General features: G+C 44.9%; 1 protein-coding gene across 1 annotated transcript in view; it reads left to right on the plus strand.

Annotated features, from left to right (window-relative positions):
* The window catches only part of LOC142575026 (neprilysin-1-like), a 278,838-nt gene that overhangs the window by 27,684 nt on the left and 224,642 nt on the right, over positions 1-26,512 (plus strand). The window contains exon 2 of the mRNA XM_075683998.1: positions 21,940-22,122. Within this exon, the coding sequence (XP_075540113.1) occupies positions 21,940-22,122 (183 nt within the window). The remainder of the gene's footprint in view (positions 1-21,939; positions 22,123-26,512) is intronic.

A 26,512-nucleotide genomic window follows, 5' to 3' on the forward strand; every position in this document is an offset into this window, starting at 1 on the left:
TGTGAGCCGATCATTTTACCTTTTTCTTGTGTTACACCTAAATATGTATATTTCTCTACTTCCAAAATCATGTTGCCGCGAGAAAAGTAAGCACGCAAACTGGGAGACTTTTTTTTCTAGTTATACGTAAGAGGAACAAATTTTTCACTGTTAAGTTCCATAGCCCATTTCAGACACCATTCTTCAATGGGAAAAACTGCTTTTTTGCAGAGCTGTGGTCATGTTCTGATGAAATTTGTTGAAACACAACACAGTCGTCTGCGAATAACTTAACAGAGAAATCTTCAGGAACAACCGTAACTAAATTATTTACATATATTAAAAACAACAATGGTCCCAGCACACTTCCCTGAGGAACTACTGAGTGAACATTAACAACACTAGAAGCGGTCTTATTAATTTACACACATTGCCGTCTGTCTTTAAGGTAGGCTTGAATCCATCGAATGATAAAAAATGGTATACCTATACATTCCGTCTTATAGAGAAGTTTCCCATGTGGCACGTTATCAAAGGCCTTGCTGAAATCAAAGACAACAACGTTCGTTTGCCCGGACATATCAAGCACCCGCGCAAATTCATGTACAGACAAAACAGTCAGAGTAACTATGGGTAACCCCTGCCTAAACCCGAGCTGATTATCAGACAAAAGATTATGATCCCTCAGGAACTTTCGCAGGTAACCGGCTACAATATGCTCCAACATCTTACAGCAACTGCATGGTATGGAAACAGGCCGATAATTTGAAATTGACAATCGATCACCTTTTTTACATACGGGAACCACACGTGCTATTTTCCAATCTGAAGGAATTTTTCCATTTGCTAACGAGAGTTTAATGTCTGTGAGGCAACCTAATATTTGTTCTGCGTAACGCCTCAAAAATACATTCGGAAGACCATTGGGTCCAGCGGATATTTTAGTGTCTAGTTTCAAGAGCATCGCCAGGACACCCTCACGAGTTTCTTCAATGCCATCCTCTGGTGCAGCGACTGCTTTTATTTTATATTCATCTAATTCTGAAAGCACCTCGTAGAAATACTGATTAAAATTTTTAGCTATTTCGCCAGCGTCCGTGATAATCGTGTCCCTAACTTTTATTTTAGTAAGTGCATCTTTGGGTTTACTCAAGTGCTGCCAAAATTTCTGCGTATCAGTCCTTAGAAACTCTGCTAAAGTGTGAGAAAAATATTTACTCCTGGCGCAGCGCACTTTTTTATAATAGCTCATGTTTGATTTCTTTAAACAGTGACGTTAACGTCCCCTGCTTCTTATGGTGTCTCTTAAGTCTACGCTTAATGTGTATAATTCAACGAGTAATCCATGGATCTTTCCGCCTTTTAAATAGTTTTCTGTTTGGAACATATTTTTAATGCAATACCTAAGCACATTAGCGAAACATTGCCAAGAGCTTTCCCCATCATCACATGTAACCCCAAGATTTTCTTCAATATAGTCAATAATCACCACGTCGTCAGATCTACTAAATTCATTAACTGTAGCGACATCAAGCGCATGTGTTTTTTGATTTTTCAATCTTCCAGGAAAAAGAAATGAACTTATGGTCAGATATGCCAAGTTCAATTGTAACAGTTCCTTCTCTAAATTCTTCACTAATGAACCGCAGGACAAGAAGTGATGTTCCGCCAGTATATTCAGTGACTATTTGCTCAAGACCAAGAGCAAGCATAACATCAAGGGTTTTATCGCTCGTACGCGATAATCCGAAACACAGATTATTCCAATTTAATGAAGGCAAATTAATGTCACCCGACAGAATCACATTCTTGTTTCGTGTCTTGCAAATATCGAGCAAGTGCGCATGCAGCCTTTGCTCTTTCGGAAAGCAAGGAATGGTGTGGCGCTTTTACTGAACCCAGTATAGGTTTTCAGGAACACAGCCTTGACAACACAGAAGGAGGCACCCTTGCAACTTGACAGCATCTACGCCTCATTGCGAGTGCATAACAAACAAAACAAATGTTTCCTGGCTCGTTAGCATGCATATGCATGAATGAACTTGCAAAATATATTGATGCATGCTGTTATAGGGAAAACATTTTCACCTGTCAAAACCGCAGAGAGTGAGAGGACGACATTTTCTCGGGACATAGGAAAAGCTCACGACGTTGTAATGCACAGCAGTTCATACTAAATGCAATATAATGGCATGGAATGCTCTCGAGAACAGGAAGGAAATTCCAAATAGATTGGCCGCCGACGCTATCAGGCAATCGTGTCAAGGCCCGTTTCTTGCGCCACCAATAAAGGTTATGCTAACTGTCTAGAAATATCTCGGCATTTCGTCTCAAACAAGTCCGTGCTTCCGCTTCAGAGCGTTCGCCAGGCTAAACGTACTATTATGTACCGCGAAAAAGAGCTAGTTGACAGAAATAGGGGGACGATGGGGAAGAGCCGATTTTTCTGAGCCGTACGGCCTTCGCACTTTCTCGAGGGTTGTATTTTTTCGCTTTTGAGTGGCCTACAGATTGATGCAACTTCACTTGCATTTCCCAGGTCTTGCATGACATGCTTCAATGCCATTCGAGGCTATGGACACCCAGCCGACAGACAACGTCGGCCACATTTTGCTTTGGATGGAAGCGTTTGACCTTTAAACTAAGCAAAGAAAGTTTTCGTTAATAATACCTGAAAATCTTGTGACGGTTTCGTTCTCAATATTGTTAGCAATTTCCATTAGCCTATTTCCCAGTGCTTTAGGATTTCCAACGTGTTATTCCAAACAAGGTGATAGCGCTGTAAGTTGCTGATAACAAATAGCTTGTGCATGTATTTTTTCTACGTTCAATATTTTAATGGAATTACGTTATTTCTATAACTCTTGTATGGAAACCTCTATTACGCACGTAACCATTATCAAGTAGATTTCTTCTGTGTCATTTTCCAACATTCTCCGGCGATATTTGGCTGACGTGCTCTCAGAGGTCTTCCAAGAACCTTGTATGAAATATACTATTCATGCGATATAACTGCAGCAATAAAGGAATCGTACGCTTGTTCTAGATTAGTAACTTTAAGGACGTGAGTCCAGTACATTTCACAAGGCTTCCCTCCAAAATTTCCAAGCATCCCACGGCTAATACAGTGATTTCTTCAAAAAGAAAAGCGGTTTAGGATGGCTAAACTCTTCACCAAAACTTGGTTTGCAAATGATAACTTAATTGAATGCAAAATATAGCAGACGACGTAAACTACGATGTGACGTCATTCACGATCGCATCAACTGATTCTTTTGTAGTCTAGGTGACTCCAAAGGGACATTGATGAAACCATGACAATGAAGCTTTTCTTCAAGTTGATTTAGCTTTGAAAACAAAAACAAATTGAACGTTGAGATCTTCACACAGTATTACATTACATTTGCTAACAGGAACCAACGAGAAGAAGTTATTCACAAAATGGAGAAATTGGAATATTTCTGTTAACAGGATGATTCACACAATGAAAGACGTTCTGGTCCCACTGAACTAAAATAATTTTGTAATCGCAGTTTGTTGTAAAGACAGGAATAGGAGAGGATGGAAAGGGTTCTTTCGCAGCTAATAGAGACTACCGCCTGTTTTGGTGAGAGTGATTAGACGCATGTATAGCACAGCAAGGTAGACCTGGTGTTTTGCGAATGATCTCGATACTATGCTTCGCTTATCATAACAACATTAAAAATATACTTCAGCTGAAAAAAAATTGTTTCGACATCTTCTGCCTTCTAGAATCTCTCAGCATTATATTAAATAAAAGTGATGTTTTAGGAAACGCGTGCCGGCATCCAGAGAGACATTTTTTGAGGGGAACATGTAACGTAAGAGAAGACGAAAAGAACGAGGTGTTTGAGAGGCCGGGTTGCGCTATGATCACGCTACGATCATCGTAGCTCCTGGAAATAAAATCATCTCCTGTAAATAAAACCATTTCTTCGCAACTCTTCGTAAAAGTTGTGGTGGAAGGTGCGGGGTAATCGACACCCGAAGACTGAGGCTGAAGTTCTTCGACGGAGCCTTCGACGGAGCCGTCGCCTTGCTGGACTCCCACCGAATCCACCGGAGTTGAATACGTCCCACGACGCAGACGAACAACGGCCCATTCCAACTGCTGCGCCGATAAGTTTTGTTCTGCAACTGAGAGATGCGCGTCCCTTCGCCGGAAGATCAGACGAAGACGTCGAGGAATGGCTCATCCATTATCACCGGGTGAGTGCCGCCAACAAGTGGAACAACGCTTCCCAGCTTTCGAACGCCGTGTTCTTTCTTACGGATACTGCGTTGTTGTGGTTCGACAATCACGAGGAAACGTTCACAACATGAGGAAGATTTGTTTCTGAAATCAAAGAGCGATTTGGCGATTCCGCGACGAAAAAGAAAAGGGCAGTACAGATGCTACTGCAACGTGCGCAAGTGCCAGGCGGAACCTCCACGACCTACATTGAGGCAGTAATAAAACTCTGTAGGATGGTGGATCCTGGAATGTCCGAGGAAGACAAAGTCGGGCACATCCTAAAAGGAATTGCTGAGGATGTTTACAATTTCCTCATCGCAAAAGACAACCTGGCTTCCATCGCTGACATCGTTCGGCACTGTCGCACTTTCGAGCAACTAAAGACGAGACGCATCACGCCGAAGTTTGGCAAGCTAGCCAATGTGACGACAGTTGCAAGCGTGGACATCAACCAGCCCCTTGATCTTGTATCAACGATCAAACAAATAGTTCGAGAAGAGCTCAGCCTGTACGCGCAAGTGACACATCCAGATACTCGTAGCTTCCGCCTGCCACCAGATTTCGAGCCAAACGTGGCATCCTTCTCCCCGTATCTTGCGGCAAGGGGCACTGAGGATCATGAACTTGCCCCCCGACAGCATTCACGTCTCTGCGACAGAAGCCCTACTTATGACGCTCGGCCACAACGACAGCAGCCGCGTTTTACCCCCGAAGCCGTGTGACTTCTGTCAGTCCGAGACAAGAGCAGCACCGACCGTAGTACCACGACGTGACTTATGAACGATACAACGGATTTCAGCAAGCAGCAGAGACACGTTATCCACATGACAACGAACTTTCTCGCCGCCCGCAGCCGCCTACCATTCGTTTCAAGGAAGACGCTGTGAACCGCAACCCTCCCGTGTCCTAGAACTGCAGTTCCGCAGGCCATATAGCCCGGTATTGCCGCCGAGGCCGTGAATCACGTAGGACACCACCGATGTTCTCGCCACCCAGAACCCGTACTTCATATGACTTGCGGACGACCGATTTGCTTCCAATAGACCACTTCTCACACGAGACCAGACGCAGCGATTCGCCAGCATCTGAGCGGACTTTGACGCAACCAAATAACCGTCGCCGTCGCTCTCCGTCCCCTCGGCGCCGTTCTTCCTCACCGCCGGCGAAAAACTAGCATCCGCGGCCAATGGAGGTGTTGTCGCCGGATGGTCTTTGCAAGAAATACCTCTGCCTGTTGTGATGCTCAAAAACAAAGTGAATGTCTCGATTGACAGAATAGCGACCATTGCCTTAGTTGATACTGGGGCGACTGTGTCTGTGATGGGCCTCGCTTTCAAAAACCGTCTAGGCCATAAAGTTATGTTTTCTTGGAACGACGGCATTACCTTTCGGGGAGTAGGCGGCGAGTGGCTTCATCCCCTTGGTGTTTGTGCAGTAAATGTTTTGTTGGCTGGGAAAGTGTTTGTGTCGGAATTCCTTCTTTTTTCTTGTTGTTCACGCGATGTTATTCTTGCCATCGATTTTTTTAACAGTGAGGCGCTTCCATGGACTGTGGTTTTGGCGAAATATCATTGAACAAGTTAGTTATATCAGCACATTCCGAACAAAGCTCGGGTGGTGAAGACAGCGACACAGACACGCTCAGTGTTCTTGATAAAGTGTTTGCACCATCGTGGTGCCTGACGCCCGCTCGTGTTTCTGCAACTACTGTTGATGCTGATTGTGTTGACCTTGTAGTTAGGCCTCTCCGCATAAACTGTGCTAAAAAGATACACTTGTGCCCTGCTTTGTCGTGTGCATGACGAAAGGAGTCGCCACATTGTGGGCGCTGAACTGTTCCGCCACGCCGGTTGTCCTTCCTCGCGGTATGAAAATCGCTACCTTCGATAAAGCTGTATGTAGCTCAATAGAGGCACTAACTACGGACGTCTCTACAGCTTGCTCTCCTAGCGATAATCGCCATTCTGAAGAGCTAATGCTTGGCATGATCAGCAAGGCTCTCGGTACATCGGAACGCAAGCATTGGTACAGGTCTTTGCCAGGCATGAGGCTGCATTCGACTTCACGCGTGGAGATGCACCCCTTAATTTACCGTCGTCCCGCGCTCGTCAGAGGATAGATCAGACCAGACAGAGGATAGACCAGCTCAGCACACCCCATCCGCCAGAAGCCCTACCGAGTGTCATCGTCCGAGCGCAAACTTATTGCAGAGCAAGTCGAGGATATGATGAACAAAGGTGTCGTTCAAGAGTCGTCTAGTCCATGTGTAGCCCCAGTAATCCTGGTTCGAAAAAAAGATGCCTCCTGGAGATTCTGCGTGGATTACAGACACTTAAACGCAGTGTGTGTATCGATTAATCGATGCTGCTTCTTACTTCTCAACACTTAATTTGTGATCGGGGTATTGACAAATACCTATGGACCCTGCCGACAAGGAAAACACCGCTTTCGTGACTCTAGATGGCCTATGCGAATTTAATGTTATGCCTTTTGGACTTTGCAATGCTCCTGCCACCTTTGAAAGATTCATGGACACAGTACTACGTTGCCTAAAGTGGCAGATATGATGTGTTTCCTCGATGATGTTGTAATCTTTGGCCGCACCTTTTATGAACATAACGAACACCTCAGCCTCGTCCTCGACTGCATTGAGAAAGCTGGACTGGTTCTAAACGAAAAAAAAGTGTCGGTTCGGCGAACGTCGAACACTGGTCCTCGGACACTTAGTCGGCAATGATGGCGTCACACCCGATCCTCGTAAGATTGAAGCGGTGAGCTCCTTCAAGCCACCGCAGTCAGCACGAGAACTCCGCTCATTCATTGACCTATGTTCGCATTTTCGTTATTTTGTTACACGGTTTGCCGACATCGTTTACCCGTTGACAAGTATTTAGCGACAAAATGCATCCTTCAATTGGACACCAGAATGTGGCGCATCATTCTCTCAACTGAAGTTTATACTAACGTCAGCACCCCTCTTGGGTCACTTCGATCCATCTTGCCCGACTGAAGTTCACACTGATGCTAGTGGAATCGGGATAGGAGCGGTGCTTGTAGAACGTCACAGTGGTGGAGAAGGTGTTGTCGCATATGCAGCCGTTGCCTCAGCAAATCTGAACGCAATTATACGGTTACGGAACAGGAATGCCTGGCAGCCGTTTTCGCCATACAATAGTTTCGGTGTTATCTTTACGATAGGCCATTCAAGATTATCACCGACCATAATTCTTTATGCTGGCTGGTCGGTTTGCGTGATCCCTCCGGTCGACTCGCACGTTGGGGGCTGCGCCTCCAGGAATACGACTTTGTGGTATGGTTCAAGAGTGGCCGTCGTCACGCTGACGCAGACTGCTTCCCTCGGATTCCTCTTGCGACTACCGACTGCGATGCTGAGAATTTTGACGACTGTCTCGCTGCTGTTACTTCTACGTTCCCTGACGCGGCAGACTTTCAGCGAGAACAATGGAACGATGTTACCCCCGATCCGCTTTTTGTTGCCGCCCGTACTTCTAAAGGCAGCGGTCGCTTTACTGTCTGTGATAAATAGCTCTACAGTGGTAATTACTTCGGGCATGGAGCGCGTTTTCTGCTTGTTGTCCCCGAGAGTCTCTGCTGCGACGTTCTACGTGCCAAGCATGATGATGTGACATCCGGCCATTTCGGCTTCGTACGAACGCTGCACCGCACGCAGGAGCGCTTTTGCTGGCCCAATATGTACGAAACAACCAAACGCTATGTCGCTACTTGTGAAACGTGCCAACGTCACAAGCGACCGACCACCGCATCCCCGGGTCCCCTTTGGCCATTGACACCGCCCAGTACGCTGCTCGAGCAAGTAGGCATTGACCTTTTGAGTCCATTCCCTTCCCGTTATCTAACAACAAGAACCGTTGGATAATTGTCTGCATAGACCATCTTACACGGTATGCAGAAACTGCAGCCATACCATCTTCCATCGCTGCTTGCGTGGCGCTCTTCCTGCTGCGTTCCATGGTTCTTTTTCCTGGCCCACCACGTGTCATCATCAGCGACCGTGGTCGCCAGTTCACTGCTGATGACATTGAAGAGTTACTTCGTTTGTGCATTTCACAGCTCCGTCATTCCACGCCGTATCATCCACAGACCAATGGGCTCGTTGAAAGGACGAACAGAACGCTGACCAACATGCTTGCCATGTACGTCTCTTCCAATCATAATAACTGGGACGACGTTCTGCCTTCATCACTTACGCATACAACACGGTGAAGCACGAAACCACGAACTATAGCCCATTTCATCTCCTGTATGCAAGGTTACCACGAAGCCCTCTGGCCACTTTTTATACGCTTCCTACTGCACAGTGACGATTCTGTATCGAAGACATTGTGTCTCGCCGAAGAAGGCCGTCGAATAGCTCGTCTTCGTACTCTGGCCTCGCAAAGTCATTCGAAAGAGCGATACGACGACCATCACGTACTAGTATCGTTTGAAAAAGGTGACTTGGTCCTTCTTTGGACACCGCAACGCAAGCGTGGATTGTACCAAAAGTTCTTGTCACAATATTCAGGCCTATTTGTAGTTGTGAACCGCCTGAGCGAATTCACTCACGTCATAGCTCGCCTCCTGTGCAATGGTCGGTGATCAAGCAGAAATCAGCTGACTCATATTGCCCGCCTGAAGCCTTTCTACGCTGCTTGTCCATCCTGACTCGCCCCACGGGCTTCGTCTGCTTGCGGGGAAATGTAACGGATACGAAAGGCGCGGACAAGCAGAGAGAAGACGAAGAGAACAAGGAGTTTGAGAGGCCGGGCTGCACTACGATCATGCTACTATCATCGTCCATCTCCTGTAAATAAAACCATTTCTTCGCAGCTCTTCGTAACAATATGTTACATTCTAACACTTCGTGACAATTTCGGTGCAAAACATGGCCCAGGAAGCGAACCATGAAATGTAGAAATATGTCATGACATATGAAATTATGAGAAACCGCAAAACAGTAAGAAAAAGCACATGAAAAACGGAAGATGTTCGCAACTGGTATGACCAAATGCTATTTAAGTACACAGTTTGCAGTCTTGTGAAATGGAGTAATGGAAACGAAAACAAAGCAATTGAAAGAGGCCAATGACACACTACCGGCATCACAAAAGCATGTAAGAACACAGTTCCGACAGTGTTTGTATAGCTTTATTACTGTGCGCACGCAAATCGCCCGCCATTCCCAAGTAAGGGGTGGATTGACAATGTGCTAAAGCGTTTAAATAATCGTATATATGTGACTAAATAAAGCGATGGGCAATACTGACGCAGATACATTTCTTCGTGAAACGTGCGACTTATCGTTGTGCATATTATTGAAATAAAAGTTACGATTACAAGACGCACAGGATGACGAAGACCTGCATCTGGGCATAACACAAGCTGGTTTCTATCTTGATAACTGGCTGGACTGCTCTTGTAAGTGCATAATTATTTGTTCCCTTCTTCGTGTGACACATTGTTGAATGTGTGCGCTCTCCGTCCTCGGAACGCAGCTCCGCAGTGGTCGCTACATCCAGCTCGTTACGGTGTCTCCCGGAGATGAGGCTCCATCAGCGTCGGCTACGACTCGTGAGACTGCTGATGAGCTTTATGCACGCGTCAGTATTTGAAATTCAGCTTTAGAAGATGCTCAATAAAAATATCATTTTCTTTGAGTCCGTGGTTGTCATCGGTATTTTTTATTCATAACGACGGCGTATGACGATTCTGTGTGGGTTACGGCCACCTGAGGAAAGTGACTAAGAAATACATGTACCCACTGCCACAAGTTCACCATGGTCTCGATTGTCTGTACGGCGCCAGCTAGTTCTCCTCTATTTACCTGCGATCTGGGTACTGGCAGATCGCCGTCGACCTTTTGGACAGAGAATAGACCGCATTCTTAAAATTTGATGACATTTTGCAGTTGAACGTTATCCTTTTGGAATATTTATTTATTTATTTATTTATTTACACTACCCTCAGGGCCCAGAATCAGAATAAAAAAAAATTTATTATTAGAAGTTGGGTCACAATTACAAGTACTTAGTATGCAGAAGGAAGTCCCATAGTCAAAGACTGTATCGGGACCTCCTGTACAAGAACGGTTATTGTAGTTAACATCTAAAGGCAACAACAGCGTATAATAAGGAAGTATACAAGCAACAAGAAAAGAACGGTTGCAGAACAAAATACATGATTGATTACAAAAAATAACAAGGTTTAGCATATCTCATGGTAGGAGCAAAATTGTGCGCGAACAAAATACCAGCAGTTTATTTACAACAACAAAAGAAAAAAAGAGGGAAAAAAAGAAAAACAAAAATGAGAAGAAAAAAGCGAACAATGACCGACTACAGTAATCCTTGTCGTTAATCTGTCAATAAAAAATGCATTTTCAGTTCTCTTTTAAAATGTGATAAAGATCTTGAGTTTTTTATTGTGAAAGGAAGCGTGTTTCATATTGATATGGAAGAGAATTCTACAGACTGCTTACCATAGTTAGTACGGATTCTTGGTAAAGGAAAATTGTTATTCAACGCAAATCTGGTGGTACTATGAATCATCAGGTTAGAAGGGGAAAATGGGATCGATGGTAGCTCATTATTCACAAATCTGTAGAAAAAAATACCTAGGTTGTATTTAGTGAGTCCATATATGGTAAGAATGTTATTCTCGTGTAGTAGGGAAGTGGCATTAGAAAAGCGTGGGCTGTAAGTAATTATTCTTATGGCTCGGTTCTGAACTGTCTGGAGAGATGCAGTATGAGTATTATAGGTGTTACCCCAACATATTATGCCATAAGCAATGTGAGAGTGGACAAAAGAGTGGTAAAGTGAGAGTAATGTGGCACGTGAGAAGAAAGGGCGTGTTTTAATGAAGATGCGTATACCATAAGCTATTTTCTTTTTTATGTGAGCAATATGATTGTGATATTTCAAATTACAATCAAGTACAATACCAAGAAAAGATGAACATGAACTTGGAGGAAGGCGGTGAGAACCGAAAGTGATAGGTGGAATGGATGGTATGTTTCGCTGATGAGAAGAGAATACAACAAATTTAGTCTTAGTTGCATTAATAGATAACATGTTAACATTACACCACCTTAGGATATTTTCTAAGTCAGCATTTAACTTATTAACGAGAGATGAGATATCTTTATGAAATGTGAATATAGTGGTGTCATCTGCGTACAGAATGCATTTTGTGGAAGAGAGACAGTTAGGTAAATCATTAATATAAACCAAGAATAGAAGTGGACCCAGGATAGATCCCTGGGGCACACCAATCTTAGTAATTCGCTGTCAAGAATAAGCGTTGGAAATGGAAACAACTTGAACTCTGTTATATAAGTAGCTTTTTAGTAGTGAGAGGGCAGACCCACAAATGCCAATAGCTTCGAGCTTCGAAAAAAGGATATTATGATTTATGCTATCAAATGCTTGCGTTAGATCGATAAAAACTGAAGCGGCGAGAAATCCTTCGTCGATTAATTTTTTTAGTTGATCAGTAAGATGAATAAGTGCCATCTCTGTGGAATATCCGTGGCGAAAACCAAACTGGCATGAAGAGAGAATATTAAATTTAGAAAGGTATTTCGTTAGCCGTACTTCAATTAGTTTCTCAATAACTTTCCCAAAGAATGGTAGAATGCAAATAGGTCTGTAATTATTTATGAATGAGCTATCGCCTTTCTTAAAAACTGGGATGACTTTGCCACGCTTAAGTTCAGAAGGAAATAAACCAGTCTTGAAAAATAAATTAACAATAAATGAAAGTATGTCTGAAATTAAGTGCGCAATTAATTTAATGTTAGCAGGGTGGACCTCATCAATTCCAGTGCTTGTTACTCTTAGATTATTTATAACTGCAGTTATTTCTTTTGGCGTTGCAGGAAATAAAAAGAATGAATGAGGTAGACGGTTCATGCTGATGGTCTGTGTAGGGGAAGGTAAAGTGTTAGGAAAGAAAAAAACTACTAAAAGCCTCAGCCATATCTGCAGGGGAATTTAGCTCGACTCCATTATTTAAAATTCTAGATACTTGGTTTAGTCGTGTGTTCCTGTTTAAGAAAGAGTTGACAATCTCCCATTTTTTTACTGTTATTAGCCATCTGTAAAATTCTTTGCTCGAAATACAGTCGCTTAGCTGATTTTAGTTTACAGGTAAGAGTGTTACAGAAGTTTTTATATCGGGCACGTAAGTTCATGTTAAGCGGTTGCCTTTTGGTCTTCCTATATAAGTTATCCCGTTTACGCAAAGCTGTTAATAACTGCTGCGAGATCCATGGATTGTGAGAAAATGCTACTTTTAGAGCGCAGCTCTTTGGCGTCCGTTCCTGGGTTTCGCGTCGTCGTCGGCGTCGTCGTCGGCGTCGTCGTCGGCCTCGTAACCAGCTCCGCCCCCCTTTCATCCCCCCAGCGCTAGCAGCGACCGACTGATACCGCTGGATGCCGCTGACGCCGCTAGAGAGTCAAGATAACGTGACTGCATAGAACACCGTCGCCGCCATGCAGAAAGAGGAGGAAAGGGTCCCCCCCCCCCCTGTTCTTGTGGGGCGGATAGCTGGGGTTGACTCACTATCGCCGTCAGCGGCATCAGTCAGTCGCTGCTATCTCTTCCCTCCTCCCTTTATCGTGTTGTCCGCTTGCTGCGCGCGCTTCTGCCCCCATCGTTTGCCGCTGGGTGTACACGCCGCCCCCCTCCGCTTCCGCTTACTGCTGGTTGCTCTCGACGGCGGCGATGAGCCTCCGCTTCGGCGGCGCGAACTGCAGGGTCTTCTCGGCGGCGGCGATGAGCTTCTGCTTCAGCCTCGCTTACTGCTGGTTGCTTTCGACGGCGGCGATGAGCCTCCGCTTCGGCGGCGCGAACGGCAGGGTCTTCTCGGCGGCGGCGCTTAGCCTCTGCTTCCCCCACGGCTGTGACAACCTCGCGAGGCACTTGTATAGATCTCGTCTTTGAGAATCAAGCATTGGTGTACCAAGTCGAACATATATCAGTCTATTTCTCCGACCACAAAGCTTCCTTCATGACTGTCAAGAACTGTTAGTGGAGTCTTTGTTAAAGGAATACGTGTGAAAAATAAAAAAAAAATTATGTGATAGCGCATACATGTGTTGCTCGATTTCTTTGCCTCAATCTATCCAAAAGGTGAAACAGCTTATTTGCTGCGCTCACATTTCGCATTAGGAAGTAACGTAATCGTCGGTAATTTTTTTTTTACATTTCTTTTTGCAGGTGAACTGCAGTAGGTATGATATAATACGTGAAAAAAATGTGGAAAATGCTTTCTGTGGGTCGTTTAGTGATTTAATTTCAGACCAATTTGTATTAGCAACAGCAGTTATGAAGCCGACTTTGTCCAGAAGGTCTTTAGTATGTGTAAGTGGGCAAGGTCGTACGTTGGAGTTGAAGCGTAAGAGCAGCGGATAATGATTAGTAATGTCGATGTGCGAAACTCTTGCCTCTGGTGAATGAAGGAGATTAGAAAGAGCATGATTAATAAGTGTACCAGTGCCGTTAGAAACTTCCCGTGTGGGGACGTCAATTAAACAATCATATCCGTAGCTATGGAACAAACTAGTATAGTGAATACATATGGGTGATGTTTCATCTAGTAAATTAATACTTATATCACCCATCATAACAACATTCTTATTTTCTAGTGATATAGTGTGTAAGATATGATCAAGATTAGTACAGAAATCATTAACTGATGATGAAGGAGAACGGTAAATGCAGCCAAATATGAAATCCTTGTTGTCCTGAGCAAGAAAGCAGTTACTGGATTCAATCCAAACAGATTCGCAATTAGTAATGGTTAAGGATAGGTCATGTCTTCTTCGATAAGCAATATTAGGAGAAACAAATATGGCCGCACCACCTTGACAGCTCGTTAATCTATTGCAGTATTCCGATTTATAGTTAGGGAAGCAATATAAATTTTTCTCGTCGTCAGATAACCAAGTTTCAGTAATGGCAATTAGCGAAAATGAACTAGTTAGCGATGCGAGGAAATTATCGATTGAGTCAAAGTGCTTACGAAGACTCCTCGCGTTAAAATGAATGATGGAATGAAATCCCCTCAAAAAGGAATTCACTTGATGAGGTTTCAGTAGGGAAGCCATAATTATTATGTCAATTGGTTAAACAATGAGCTCTAGTCTATTTTGGTTAGGTCAGATTCGTCTCGAATGCGGAGAACTTTGCTGTTAGTGGTTTTCCTAGCCTTGATTTGGCAGTTGTCTGTCCAAAGGAACATCCAGTTCCTTTCTTTCTTGAAAGTTAGGGCTTTCGATAAGAGAGCCTCGTTGGATGGGGTTAGATGCTCATTTACAAAGACGGGAGCATTAAATGAGCCAGAAAATCCAATGTCACTAAGCAGAGTTTGGCTTTACGCGCCTTGCTCACAAAATCAGCTTTCTTAGCTTTGGAGCAGAACCGTGCAATGATATTTTTTTTGTCGTCAGCTTTGGTGGGTACGCGATGAACAATGTCCAGATCGCTAGGCGATACGGGACAGCCAATTTTGTCTCCTACTGTTGTCATTATTGCGATACAGTCCTCTCCTTGGGAGCAGGGAATGCCCTTGATCTCAACATTGCCAAGCCGAGAGTACTGTTCGAGCTCCTCCATTCTGCGAGTCAATGACTGCTTTTGAGATTTTAATTGTTTGTTCTCAGCAATTAGGGTTGTATTTTGGCTACGCAGTTCTTCAACTGGACCGTTCAAGTGCTTGGCACTTGTATTCAAGGAATCAACTTCTTTTTTTAGCTCGACAACGTCAATCCCAGACTCCTTCATTCTTAGCAAGATCTTACCAAAGACTAGTTCATGCGTGCTTTTAGTCATGTTGATAATCTTAACTTCCAAACGGGCGTTACAGAGGGGGTGGGTACAGTAATAATAAAAAATACATGTTCAAACAATTATTAGTATTAAGGTGGTAAACTGAAAACATAATCAGTTATTGCAGTCTTGAAAGATGATGCCTCCTCGATGCAGGCGATGGAGGGGGGAAAGCGGTTCCAGTCGGCACTGGTTTTCGGCAGAAATGAGTCAGAGAAAACATTTGTGCGACAGAAAGCAATGAACACCTTAAACCGATTATCAAGACGCGACGACATGTACGAAGGCTCTGAAATGAAGTCTTGTTTAAGCGAGCTGTTTTGGTAAAAGATTTTTTGAAAAAAGCAGAGACAGGAAATTTTTCTTCGAATGTGCAAGTTAATAAGGCCAAGGTTTGACTTCATTAAAGAAACGCTAGATGTGCGGGAATAATTACAAAGGATGAAACGTGCTGACCTGTTCTGAACTGACTGAGTGGCACCTGCTAGTGTTTTTTGACCAGGGTCCCAGACAGATGACGCGTACTCTAGCTTCGGTCTAATTAATCTTTTGTAGAGCAGTAAATTCAAATGGGGTGGGGCTTTTGAAAAATTCCTGCGAATGTAGCCAAGAGATCTGTTTGTATTGTTCGTAATATATTCGATGTGCGCATGCCACGAAAGATTACTGTTTAGCTGAATTCCAAGATATTTATAGGAAGTCACGTGCTCAAGGTTGGTTTCATTGATAATATAGCCGAAAGAAGTTGGTGAGTTCGAGCGACATGAGACAGATATAATTTTGCATTTAGTCGGATTTAAGAACATTAGCCATTGTGAGCACCACCTTGAAATGTTATCTAGATCTTTCTGAAGCATAATGTTATCATGCTGATTAGTTATTTCATGGTATAGAACGCAATTGTCGGCAAAAATTTAATAGAACTATTAACTACGGCAGGTAAGTCGCTTACATAAATAAGGAATAATAACGGTCCGAAGACGGAGTCTTGAGGAACACTTGACTTCACAGCGCAGTGCAGGGATGCGGAATCGTTAGCTGTTACAAACTGGGTAGGGTTACTGAGAAAACATTCTATCCATTTCAGAATATTAGGGTCAATATTAAGAGTACTAAGTTTAAGAAGCAGTAAGTGACGACACACCTTGTCAAACGCTTTCGCAAAATCTAGAAAGATACAGTCAATGACTTGGCCTTTGTCTAAAGAGGAAGAAATGTTAGGTATAAACGATATTAGTTGTGTTTCACAGGAGTAGTTTTTGCGGAACCCATGCTGAGATGAAGTGAAGAAAGAGTCGAATTCAAGAAATGAGTCAAGATTGGAAAATATTACGTGCTCAAGGATCTTGCATGGCACGCTGGTAAGTGAAATGGGTCTGTACTTGAGAGGAGAATGCGGGTTACCTGATTTAAACAGAGGGACGACCTTACCCACCTTCCAGTCTGCGGGCGAAGTTGAGCACTCAATAGATTGGGTGAAAAGGTACATAAAAATATAGAGGAGTAGACAACAGTATTCCTCAAAAATTTCGAATTAATTTCGTTGGCACCACAAGAAGACGATAGTTTTAAATCTTCAATTAACTTCAAGATCCCCGCAAAATTGACAATAAGTGGATCCATGAGAAAAAAAATCTTTGCGCATGTGCGGCATTGTATCAACACAGCAATGGTATTGATACCTTTGAGCGTACGCTGGACTCCTTGCGACCGTGTCCGCATGCCAGAGCTGCCTCGACGTTATTGTCTCTTTGCCAACATTTGGTACTCACGTTGAACGTCTCTCAGCCATACATAATGTTATTGGTAATGCCAGGCTGCAACGGAATAATCGAAATATTGTACTTTCAGCTACCGCCAAATTACAGTCCAGGCGATCTTGTCGACGCTTCTCGAATACAACCAGACCCATTCAAAATTCGTGCCGTCCGAGTCTGTTCAGTTCCAAAATCTTCCGCAAATGTTGGCAGTTCTGTTGTGCTATGTTCTTACTTGCACCGCTTTGCTCGGGATTTGCGTTACAGTGCTGCCTCTCACTCATCTTTAGAGAAAGGCGTACTCTCCGCATAGGTACCTCCAATATTTGCCATCTTTTCTCGTCTGGCTATGCATCTGACCTTACCGCCGACCGTCACCCACCTATTCTCTAATGCCGCAACTGAACTGCTTACGAATGCCAGTGGTTATGGTGTAGGTTCTGCCCAAGCCAAGCTTCAGCATGTTCACAATCGCCATAAACCCAAAGCACCTCCGTTTCTCCATTCTGAAAACTCTTAAAGACACGCTACCCTCCGTATGGTTCGGCATGTCTCGCACTTTTGGCTGATTACGCCGCCGCTTCCTCTGGCCCAGTCTTGTACGTTCTGCAGCATGTTACGTCTCAGCTTGTTAGCATGTCATCGCCGCAAGGAGTCATTCCTGTTTTGCGCTAGTTGTCAGCAGCCACTTGAAATCCCGGTGGAGCCATTCGGTCGTACTGGCTTGGACGTCCTAGGTCCCCTTCTAGTATCCGCGGTGGGGAGGAAGTGGGTCACTTTCGCTGTTGACTGCGCGACGTCCAAAATTTGCCACCTTTTCTCGTCTGGCCATGCATCTGACCTTACCGCCGACCGTCACCCACTTAGTCCCTAGTGCCGCAACTGAACTGCTCACGAATGCCAGTGGTTATAGTGTAGGTGCTGCCCAAGCCAAGCTTCAGCATGTCCACAATCGCATCATAGCGTATGCTAGTCGCCTCCTCTCACCATCAGACTGCAAGTATTCTATGCGATTACGTTCGCTCTTCCAGACAGCTGCGCAATTGATGTGGCAGATTTCTTCGTACGCGACGTCGCCTTGCATGAAGCTCCACGTCAAATTCCCTTACACGCAGGCTGTAGCTTGTTGTCCAAGGTCATTAATGACATCATATGCGTCTGCTCCATCCTTCGTTAACTTGCTACCCCTGCCATCCACAACCTTGTGTGCTGACCGAGCGCTTGATACGCACCCTTAAAGATATGTCTGCGAAATACCTCTGAACGGTCACCGCAATCGGCACCTCAGTCTACCTTACATTACCTCCGCCTATAATTCTTGTCGCCTTCATACTGCCGGCTATTCTCCGCCCTACTTCTCGTATGGCTGTGAACCCGTGCGAGCGGTAGAAACCTCGTTACAATCGATTACGAGCTCGACAAGTGAATGCGCTCGTGATGACGGCATCGCTCGCACTCGTCTATCAATACAACAAGAGAACCCGAAGCGCCGCTAGGACCTCTGTCTCCCTGATAGAGCACTTTTCGCCGGGCGCCCTTGTGCTTCTTTGGCCGCCTTCCTGTCGAGTAGGTCATTTCGTTAAATTCCTGTCTTGTTAAAAAGGTCCATATCGCATTGTTCGCCAAGTCACTGATGTCGCCTACCAAGTCGCTCAAGCCTGCCTCTAAACGCCCTCGGCTTCCATAACCAATGACTGCTTTACGTCTACAGGCTCAAGCCATACATCTCTCCACTTGTCATAGATATCTAACGGCATCGGGAGTGCGCAGTTCCCACCAAGGGTTGGGTTGCGATACAAAAGGCATTTGAGAAACCTGGCGTCAATGAAGACGAACTGTGGGCATGTGGGCTGCACCCAAGCTGGTTTCCATCATGGTCTCTGGCTGCACTGCTCTTTTAAATATATCTTGATTAGTTCCTTTGTCTGTGTCTCTCTTAATAATTATTATTATGAACATTAAGAATTTTAAATTTTCCTTCTTTCAAGACATAAGCACGGTTATCAATCCCTTACTAGCAGGTCACAGGTTTTCATAGATGTAGAGCGGAGTTTCTTCATTATGGCCGAGGTCACTTGTGGTGATGCTATTGCTTTTTTTATTTATCAAGGAGAGCATCGCGTTTTGAAAGAGAAACTGACCATTACGCAAACATACGCAGAAATCTAATTTGGAAGGCGATGACAGTTTTCGACATCCTGCGGTGCCATAATCTCGTTTACTAAGTTACCAATTTTCTCAGGCATATCCGAAACTTTAAAGTTTAGTAACTATAACCTTTGGTGTCAAGGTTCTTTCTTTTTCTGCATTATTTCTCGATACTTGTTCAGCGATACTCAAATTTGGGGAGCACTTGCTCTAGGGATTCACATTCAGATAACAGTGCGATGTCGGCCTTCAATGTTTTCTTCTCTGAGCTTTAAATTCAGCTTACATAAGGCTGGCTCCCTGTATTATTCATGCAAGTTCCTTTGAACGGCCCTTCCCACAGCCATAATGTAACCATAACCTAAACAGACAGAGAGAGACAGAGAAACAACTTTACTGGCCCATAATCAAATGGAATGCGTTAAGCGTCTGATGGGTTGGCACCCTCTTCACGGGCTCCGTATGCTTCCAGGGCCGCCTGGCTTCTGTGGGTCAGTCAAAGATGGTCTTGCAGGGCGGGGCTGGATAGCATGATCTCCTATCGCTCGTAAAGGGTGGGGTTAGTAGGGGGGTTAGTTATGGGCATAGGTGGGGCCTGGTCTTTGGAAAATTGCACTCTCCTACGACGTGCCGAAGGGTGCCTAGTGCATTGCATTGAGGGCATGTGTTCTTGTGCCTTTCTGGGTATATTTTGTTCTGGAGGCAGGGTTGGGGATAGAATCCTGCCTGTATTTGCCTGTATATTGTTTGTTCGGCTCAGGTCAAGGAGTGGGGGGGGGGGGGTGTGCGGGAATGTCTGCCTACCATCCCTGTAATACTTGACTATATCATGTAAATTGTGATGGGTTGCCATCCCCTTGCATCTTCCTCAATGGCCCGAGAGTTGAACGCTCGGGCCTGTTGATGAGCATATTCGTTGCCCTCAAGTTAGGAGTGGGTCGGGACCCAACTAGTTCGATTGCTTGTTTAGGAGGCGCAGCTTTTCCGAGGATTTTTAGTGCCGCAAAGAACACCCAGCCAGCTCTTCAGTTCTTCTATGCAGCTTGTGAGTCCGTGATGATCTTGGTGACGTTAGATTGCAGGAGTGCGAGGGCTCTCTCCGCTTCTTCTGCTTCCTCCGAAGACGCAGTGTTGATTAATGCGCAGGTGACCAGCTTGTCTAGCCTGGTGACCACGACTAAAGAGACACAGTCTCTTTAACACTAGTCTCTGCATACTTCACTAGTCTCTGTATACTTAGGAGAAGTATTCAAGCTATTGAGTGGGAAGGCTTAGGATATTGTCAACGGCCAAGATCAAAGCAATTTTCGCTTTGCAGATGACACTGTCCTGTTCAACAAGACACGGGATGAGTTGAAACAAATGATTCAAGACCTTAACATAGAAAGTGTAAGAGTGGGGTTGAAAAATAACATTCAGAAGACAAAGATAATGTTCAAAAATCCTGACAAGGGAGCAAGAATTATCGTCGCCACTCAGCCTCTAGAGTCTGTGCAGGAGTACGTTTATCTAGGTCAATTACTGAGAAGGGAACCTAATCATGACAAATTAACAGAAGCGTACAAATGGGCTGGAGTGCACACGGTAGCCATAACCAAATTGTTACTGGGCTTACCTCTGTCGCTAAAAATAAAAGTATACAATCATTGCATTCTACCAGTACTGATATATGGGGTAGAAACTTGGAGGTTACCAAAGGAGCACGAGAAGAAGTTAAAGACTGCGCAAGGACAGACAGAACGAAAAATTTTACGCGTAACGTTAATAGCCAGGAAGTGAGTGGCGTAGATCAGAGAGCAAATGGGGCTCGCCGATATTGAATCTGACATTAGGAGTAAGAAATGGAGCTTGCCAGGTCATCTAATGTGGGGGTAGATAACCAGTGGACCATTAGAGCTTGTGATAGCAAAGGCTTCGAAGGCCCAGGTACTCAACACGTAGCGAGGAAGACGTGGCTACTCGACATTTCGTTTATCCGCCGTATCATAGGGTCCGTATAGAAGTTACCAGCACGCAATACACCTGAACACATATAACGCCGAGAGAAACTTAAAAAAGCCTTCGCGGCGCGTCCCTAGTGGTCCGTTGCTACGCACTACAGTTCGTTGGCTTCAAGTCTCCATTGTCGTTCCGCCGGTGACTCACCTATACGCAGCACACGGTGAGGTTTCACGGTGTCTGAGCGACCGCGGATGTGCTGGCAGGTGAAGCTGCCGCGCCCAGGCACCAGGTGAGGAAGAGACGCCCATCCTCATGACTCGCAGACCTTCAGTGGCCCATTGGTGGCGAGCTCCACTGGCTCCTGCCTACGGCAAAGGCCGTCAGCACGGCTTGCAGCGGCGCGAGCTGTAGCGCTGTGTGGTTGCGGCAGCGGGCCCAAAGCGGGACCACAAGCACAGCCAGCAGGGCGGACAGTCAGCCGCCGAAGCCATTCTGTGGCCTCAATGGTTTGCTATGCTCGATAGTGCCCGAGGCGCTCGTGTGTAGACGGGCCCAGGCGAGTCGGTGAATAGTCAGTCGCCCTGGCCACCTCGCACACCCCGGAACACGTCCTGCCAGGTCCTTCCCGGTCGGAGCTTGTTCCACCGACCCGTCCGCCATCGAAACCCACGGGCTCCTTCCTCCTCGCGAGCCGAGCCTCGGCGAACGCCCGCGCACACTTCTTCCTCGTCCACTCGTACCGCGCAATCGCTCCAGCCTTCACAAGTTACCGAATGGGGACCAAGGGGAAGGAAGTGCAGTGGAAGGCGGCAGAAAATTAGGTAGTGTGATGAAATTAGGACACTGACACACACGCGTTGGAATTAGCCCGCGCAGGACAGGGTTAACTGAACATCGCAAGGAGAGGCCTTCGTCCTTCAGTGGACATAAAAAATAAGGCTAGTAATGGTGATAACATATGAAATTATCAGCAGACCTGCAACATATGTGGTTATCTATTCGCAGATTGGCCAACCCGAGTTCGGCGTCGAGCACAGTGTGTTGAGGGGCCAGTACAGGAGCCCGTACTTCCGCATCCTGCATCGCTACAAGGTGTACATGTACCGCTCAGCGCTCATTCTTGGGGCCACAGTTGCGGCAGCGGATCTCATCAACGAAATTGTCGCCTTCGAGGGACGCCTTGCCGCTGTACGTCGCCGCAGACTCGCTGCTCAAATACCTAGCCTTGCTGCAGCGACCTTTGTTAGCGGTGCTTCGCGTAGCTGCGAAATGTGCGGTACTCGTCACATGCCTATCGGTTTTAGGCACCGGCTATGTGTGCGAAGAAGCTTGCGGCTTGGAGCTACATTATTCTTGCGCTTATGAACGCCAATTTATCAATGCCATATAACCTGTTTTTCTTTTGTCGACAAGCTAATGAAAAAGACTATGGTGTCTGCAGTCACTAGGTAGTAGGAATCAAATCTAAAATTGTAGCACGAAATATTTGCCTTATTGTCGGTAACCGAGTACGCGCAATGCTGTCCGTGAATACCCTTATCCTTGTGGTGAATCTGTGCTTGGTCGGAAGCCGAGTACGGAACATGTGCCCGTGAAGGCCCGCACTGCGGTCACTCATAGCCAATGGCCAAACCTCTTCGACAACAAAATAATCGATGAAAGTTGCAACTATATGCTATTCGTTGTACCGATCAGTACTAATACAAATGTGCATAATAGGGCGATAGCAGTACCCACTTCTACATAACATGCGCTCTCACCTCGGAACAAATAAAGTGGGCTATTCTGCTGGTATCCTTACAAGGACTCCTCCAATTTACTAATACAATAGCGACAAATCAAACATTTATTTAACATCAGCTAGCACTCAATACGCTAATGATTCTAATGTTCAACATAAATATCTACAAAAAGATAAAGAAAACTGCTAAAAATAGAAAGCTTCCTTGCAATATTTGCATTATGAAACCTTTTTTATATACAGCAGTGTGGCATCAGTCAGCTTACCGAGTTAGAAACCGTATTGCTGATTACTGATTAAATTCTGAGAGTTTAGGAAACGATATAAGCGCATGTGGAATTTTTTCAGCCGCCATACAAAATTTGCCTGCACTGAAATTGGTCCCTCCTCCGCCTTTTTAACTTTCCTGTGCTGCCTTCTGACGCACGCCACTGGACACGTTTTTGAAGGGTGCCCGGGCATTCGTCCGTTGACTGGCGTATCTGCGCCCACGTTGAGTGCGCGTCGGTTGTGCGTTCTGGGGGTGGCGAATCACATTCTCCGGGGCAGCACGTCGTCCCTGGAAGCCATGCAGCACTTGCAGACTAATGGGTGAGGAGGCCTGAGTGCGCTGTTGTACTAACATTGCGGCCGATAAATGGCACGCTGGGTTCCGTTTGTCTACACGGCTGCTTTGGAGTTCTTTGTCGGTGATCTGTGCACTTGAAGCTGACTTTTGCATTCTTTTTACACATCATCAAGACACTTCGCATATTCAAGAAGTCTCCGAGCGCAGCCTTCCCTGTCGGATTTATCAAAGCGTTGCACATGGTAACATTGACATCTACGGACACATATCGTTCTTAGCGTCAAGTATTGTAGGAAAGATGCATCGCTGATAGGAAATATTGTCAAAATGTAACACAGCATACATTTCTGCGTGTAAGTGCAGTATTGTTCCACCCTGAGACGCGTCAATATGAACGAACGAACCATTTCAATAACGACAACAGTAACCAAGATAGATATATTACGGGCTGTTAGTTTATTACTGATTCTCACTTTTCTTTTACTCCATCATACTGGCAGTTTGCGCATGCCATAAAGCATTATTATATGAAACTGTGCTCGGCATACGCGCTCATTTATATGCTTTGTTGTTCTCTCGCGAAAACGCGGATCTCATCAGTGACACCGTTGGTATACCTGAGCGAGGCGGTCTTTTATGCTGCTGTATACCGAATGCATCGTCTCTTGTTTACCGTCTGACGCAGAGGTAGACAGTGAGTCTTTGGAATTAAGAAATGTGTCAGCATAACAACATCTACGTAGCGAATGCGACCGGCAGCCTACGGTTACGGTGACGTACAGTTGTTGGCACCGCGCTATGTCGCCGCTTGCCGCGTATTGTATACGCACCTTGCGAAGTAAAGAGTAGTTGATTTCAAATCGATAAGGCCCCAAATGAACTGTAAAAGCAGTTCCCTTCGTTCTAACTCCATATATTTCAGTTGAGGACCGCCGATAGTGGGCGAACGAGCTCCATGGCGCCAGGGTTAACCTTCGCTGAACAGTATCAACGTTGGCTCAAATTTCATGTGCGCGGCTTGAGAGGGTTGTAGCTTGTGCTTTTCAACTGGTTTCACTTTTGAGCGCGATTAATTATATATACAAGCGAAGACGCTGCCGCTATCGTCTTGTCCGTTCCACGGCCGATCGCACGGGGTTCGGTCGAACGATGGTCGGCACCCTGATTGTGTCGGTGTCGTCGACAAGAAAGCCCGTCGCTGTAAAACAATTTGTGCTCGTCGGTCAAGTTGCATATGGTTGAGTCGTTGTTGGTCTGGTATGATGGTTTCAGTGACGCACTGTGCTGAACAGACGGTCAATCGTTGGCGGGAGCGTTTTGTCTGTCTCGTATCGAGCCAGTGTTACCGCGCCCTAAACCAGTACGTGAAGTCAAGCACGCGCTGTTACTACAGGCAAGTGAGGGCCCACGCTGCAAGAAGACTTCGTCAGCAACGTGATCTTTCTAAGTGTCGCCTGAGTGTAACGCATGGGTTTTTCGTCGAACTTGCTAGACATCAATGAAAGGCGGCAACTAGATGGCTCATGGTGTAGTCCGGACCACAAAGAGTCTGACAAAGTATCTGAGGCTGTCAGTTTGGCTGCTTGAAAAATGTCTATTAAAGATGTTTTCTAGCATTGTGTTATTACAAAAATCTAGTTAATCAGCAGTTCAAGAGGTGTATCTTTTTTGTTACCTTGAGAGTTGGAATCTTTTCAAAGGGTAGCCTAGAATTATTGATTTTGTGCTAAAACTTATTACTGTAAACGGATTTCTAGCCTTCTTAAGTAATGCGTTCGGTTCATTACAAAACCTGTTATATTCGACTAAGATGTGAATGCATCAGGTTTTTAGGAATTTGGAGGATCTCAACATTTGTGTATTACTCCCAAGTAGAGAGTATTATGCAATCCTTCTTATCCCTTCGATACTTCCTAAATGCAGCACAGGGAAAGCAGCATAGTTATTTATAAGCGTTCTTGTTATGAATATTTTATGACCTTAAGCTGAGTTAGTTGCCCTGTCGACATCCGTCAAGTCGTTTGCTGCCATTAGCGCACAGAAAGTTACGTTATTATCTGACTCGATTCCACGAGTGCAAATAGAAGTGGCTTGTTTCTGATGCATTGCAAAGATGTCAAAAGAAGGCAAATGGTCCCCTGAATCTGATGAAAACATGCCACAAAATACCAGATCAGAGGGGAAGCTTGACTAGCGTAGATCTATTGTTTCTAAGGATTTCTTCACACGCGTTGGGGAATCGATGTGTTAAGACTTCCGTACAGCAGCATAGGTTCGCTCAGTGCATTCTGAATAGAAGATACCGCCGTAACATCAATAATACCAACCCAAGTTTAATAATATCCGTCTCATTTCAAGTTAAAACACTAAAAAATATTATGCCAGTCGTAAAACCTTCAGTGTTCCTTCTTAGGGAACGTATAGCACAAAGATAAAAATATTCCGATGTAATATGTTTGCAGGTTAAAAATCCTGAGTAAGACTAGTGTAATCAGTATCGGCATCAAGCGATTAGATTTTTCTTATATTTAAGCTACACCGCCACTTCGTTTATCTTTCCTGATTTGGTTTAGGTATTTGTAGCCTCGACATCGGATAACAACAGCATCCGAGTGCAAACATGTTTCAGTAAAGACGAGAAGAGCAAGCGTGCACTAGAGCTGCAGCATATTTATCTCAACTTTTCTAGTGAAGTGTGAGATCGCTCTCCTAGAGTTCAATCTTGTTTACACAGCGCTGAACTTGACAAGGGAAAGCAAAAACTGCGTGAAGAACACTAGCGCTTGTCTTCGTCCCATCTATTCTTGCCGACCAGATCTGTCTGTTTTTGCTCTCTTCAAACAATGTCACTTTCTTGGTGCTTATTCCCAGGCTTTCCGCATCCAGGTGATAAAATGACAAGCTATTTTTTAGTGTTTTCAGCTAATTCTGGTCAATTTTGAAATAATTCAACAGAAAAATCAGCCCTTATTCCGATATATTATTACAAAAAGCCTTCGAGTTCTAAATCATTTTGTCTAAGTCATTTTAGATGGCGATGCGGATTGCGCAAACTCCTTCCTTTTCTTTTTCGGACAAAAATCCTTCCTTCTCTCGATCAAACAAACGCGCAATCCATTTCCTCAGCTTTTATCATTGCAAGCAACAGCAGCTTGTTAAATGCGGAGTGGATAGCACACTGCTAGCAAATCATTTCCCAAAGTCTCCGTCAACGAATTTGGTACCATGCGACTGGCTCACACTTCTCATTATTCGAATGCGTAAAAGTG

This window comes from Dermacentor variabilis, chromosome 3 (assembly GCF_050947875.1).
Source record: "Dermacentor variabilis isolate Ectoservices chromosome 3, ASM5094787v1, whole genome shotgun sequence".
NCBI classification, from domain to species: domain Eukaryota; kingdom Metazoa; phylum Arthropoda; class Arachnida; order Ixodida; family Ixodidae; genus Dermacentor; species Dermacentor variabilis.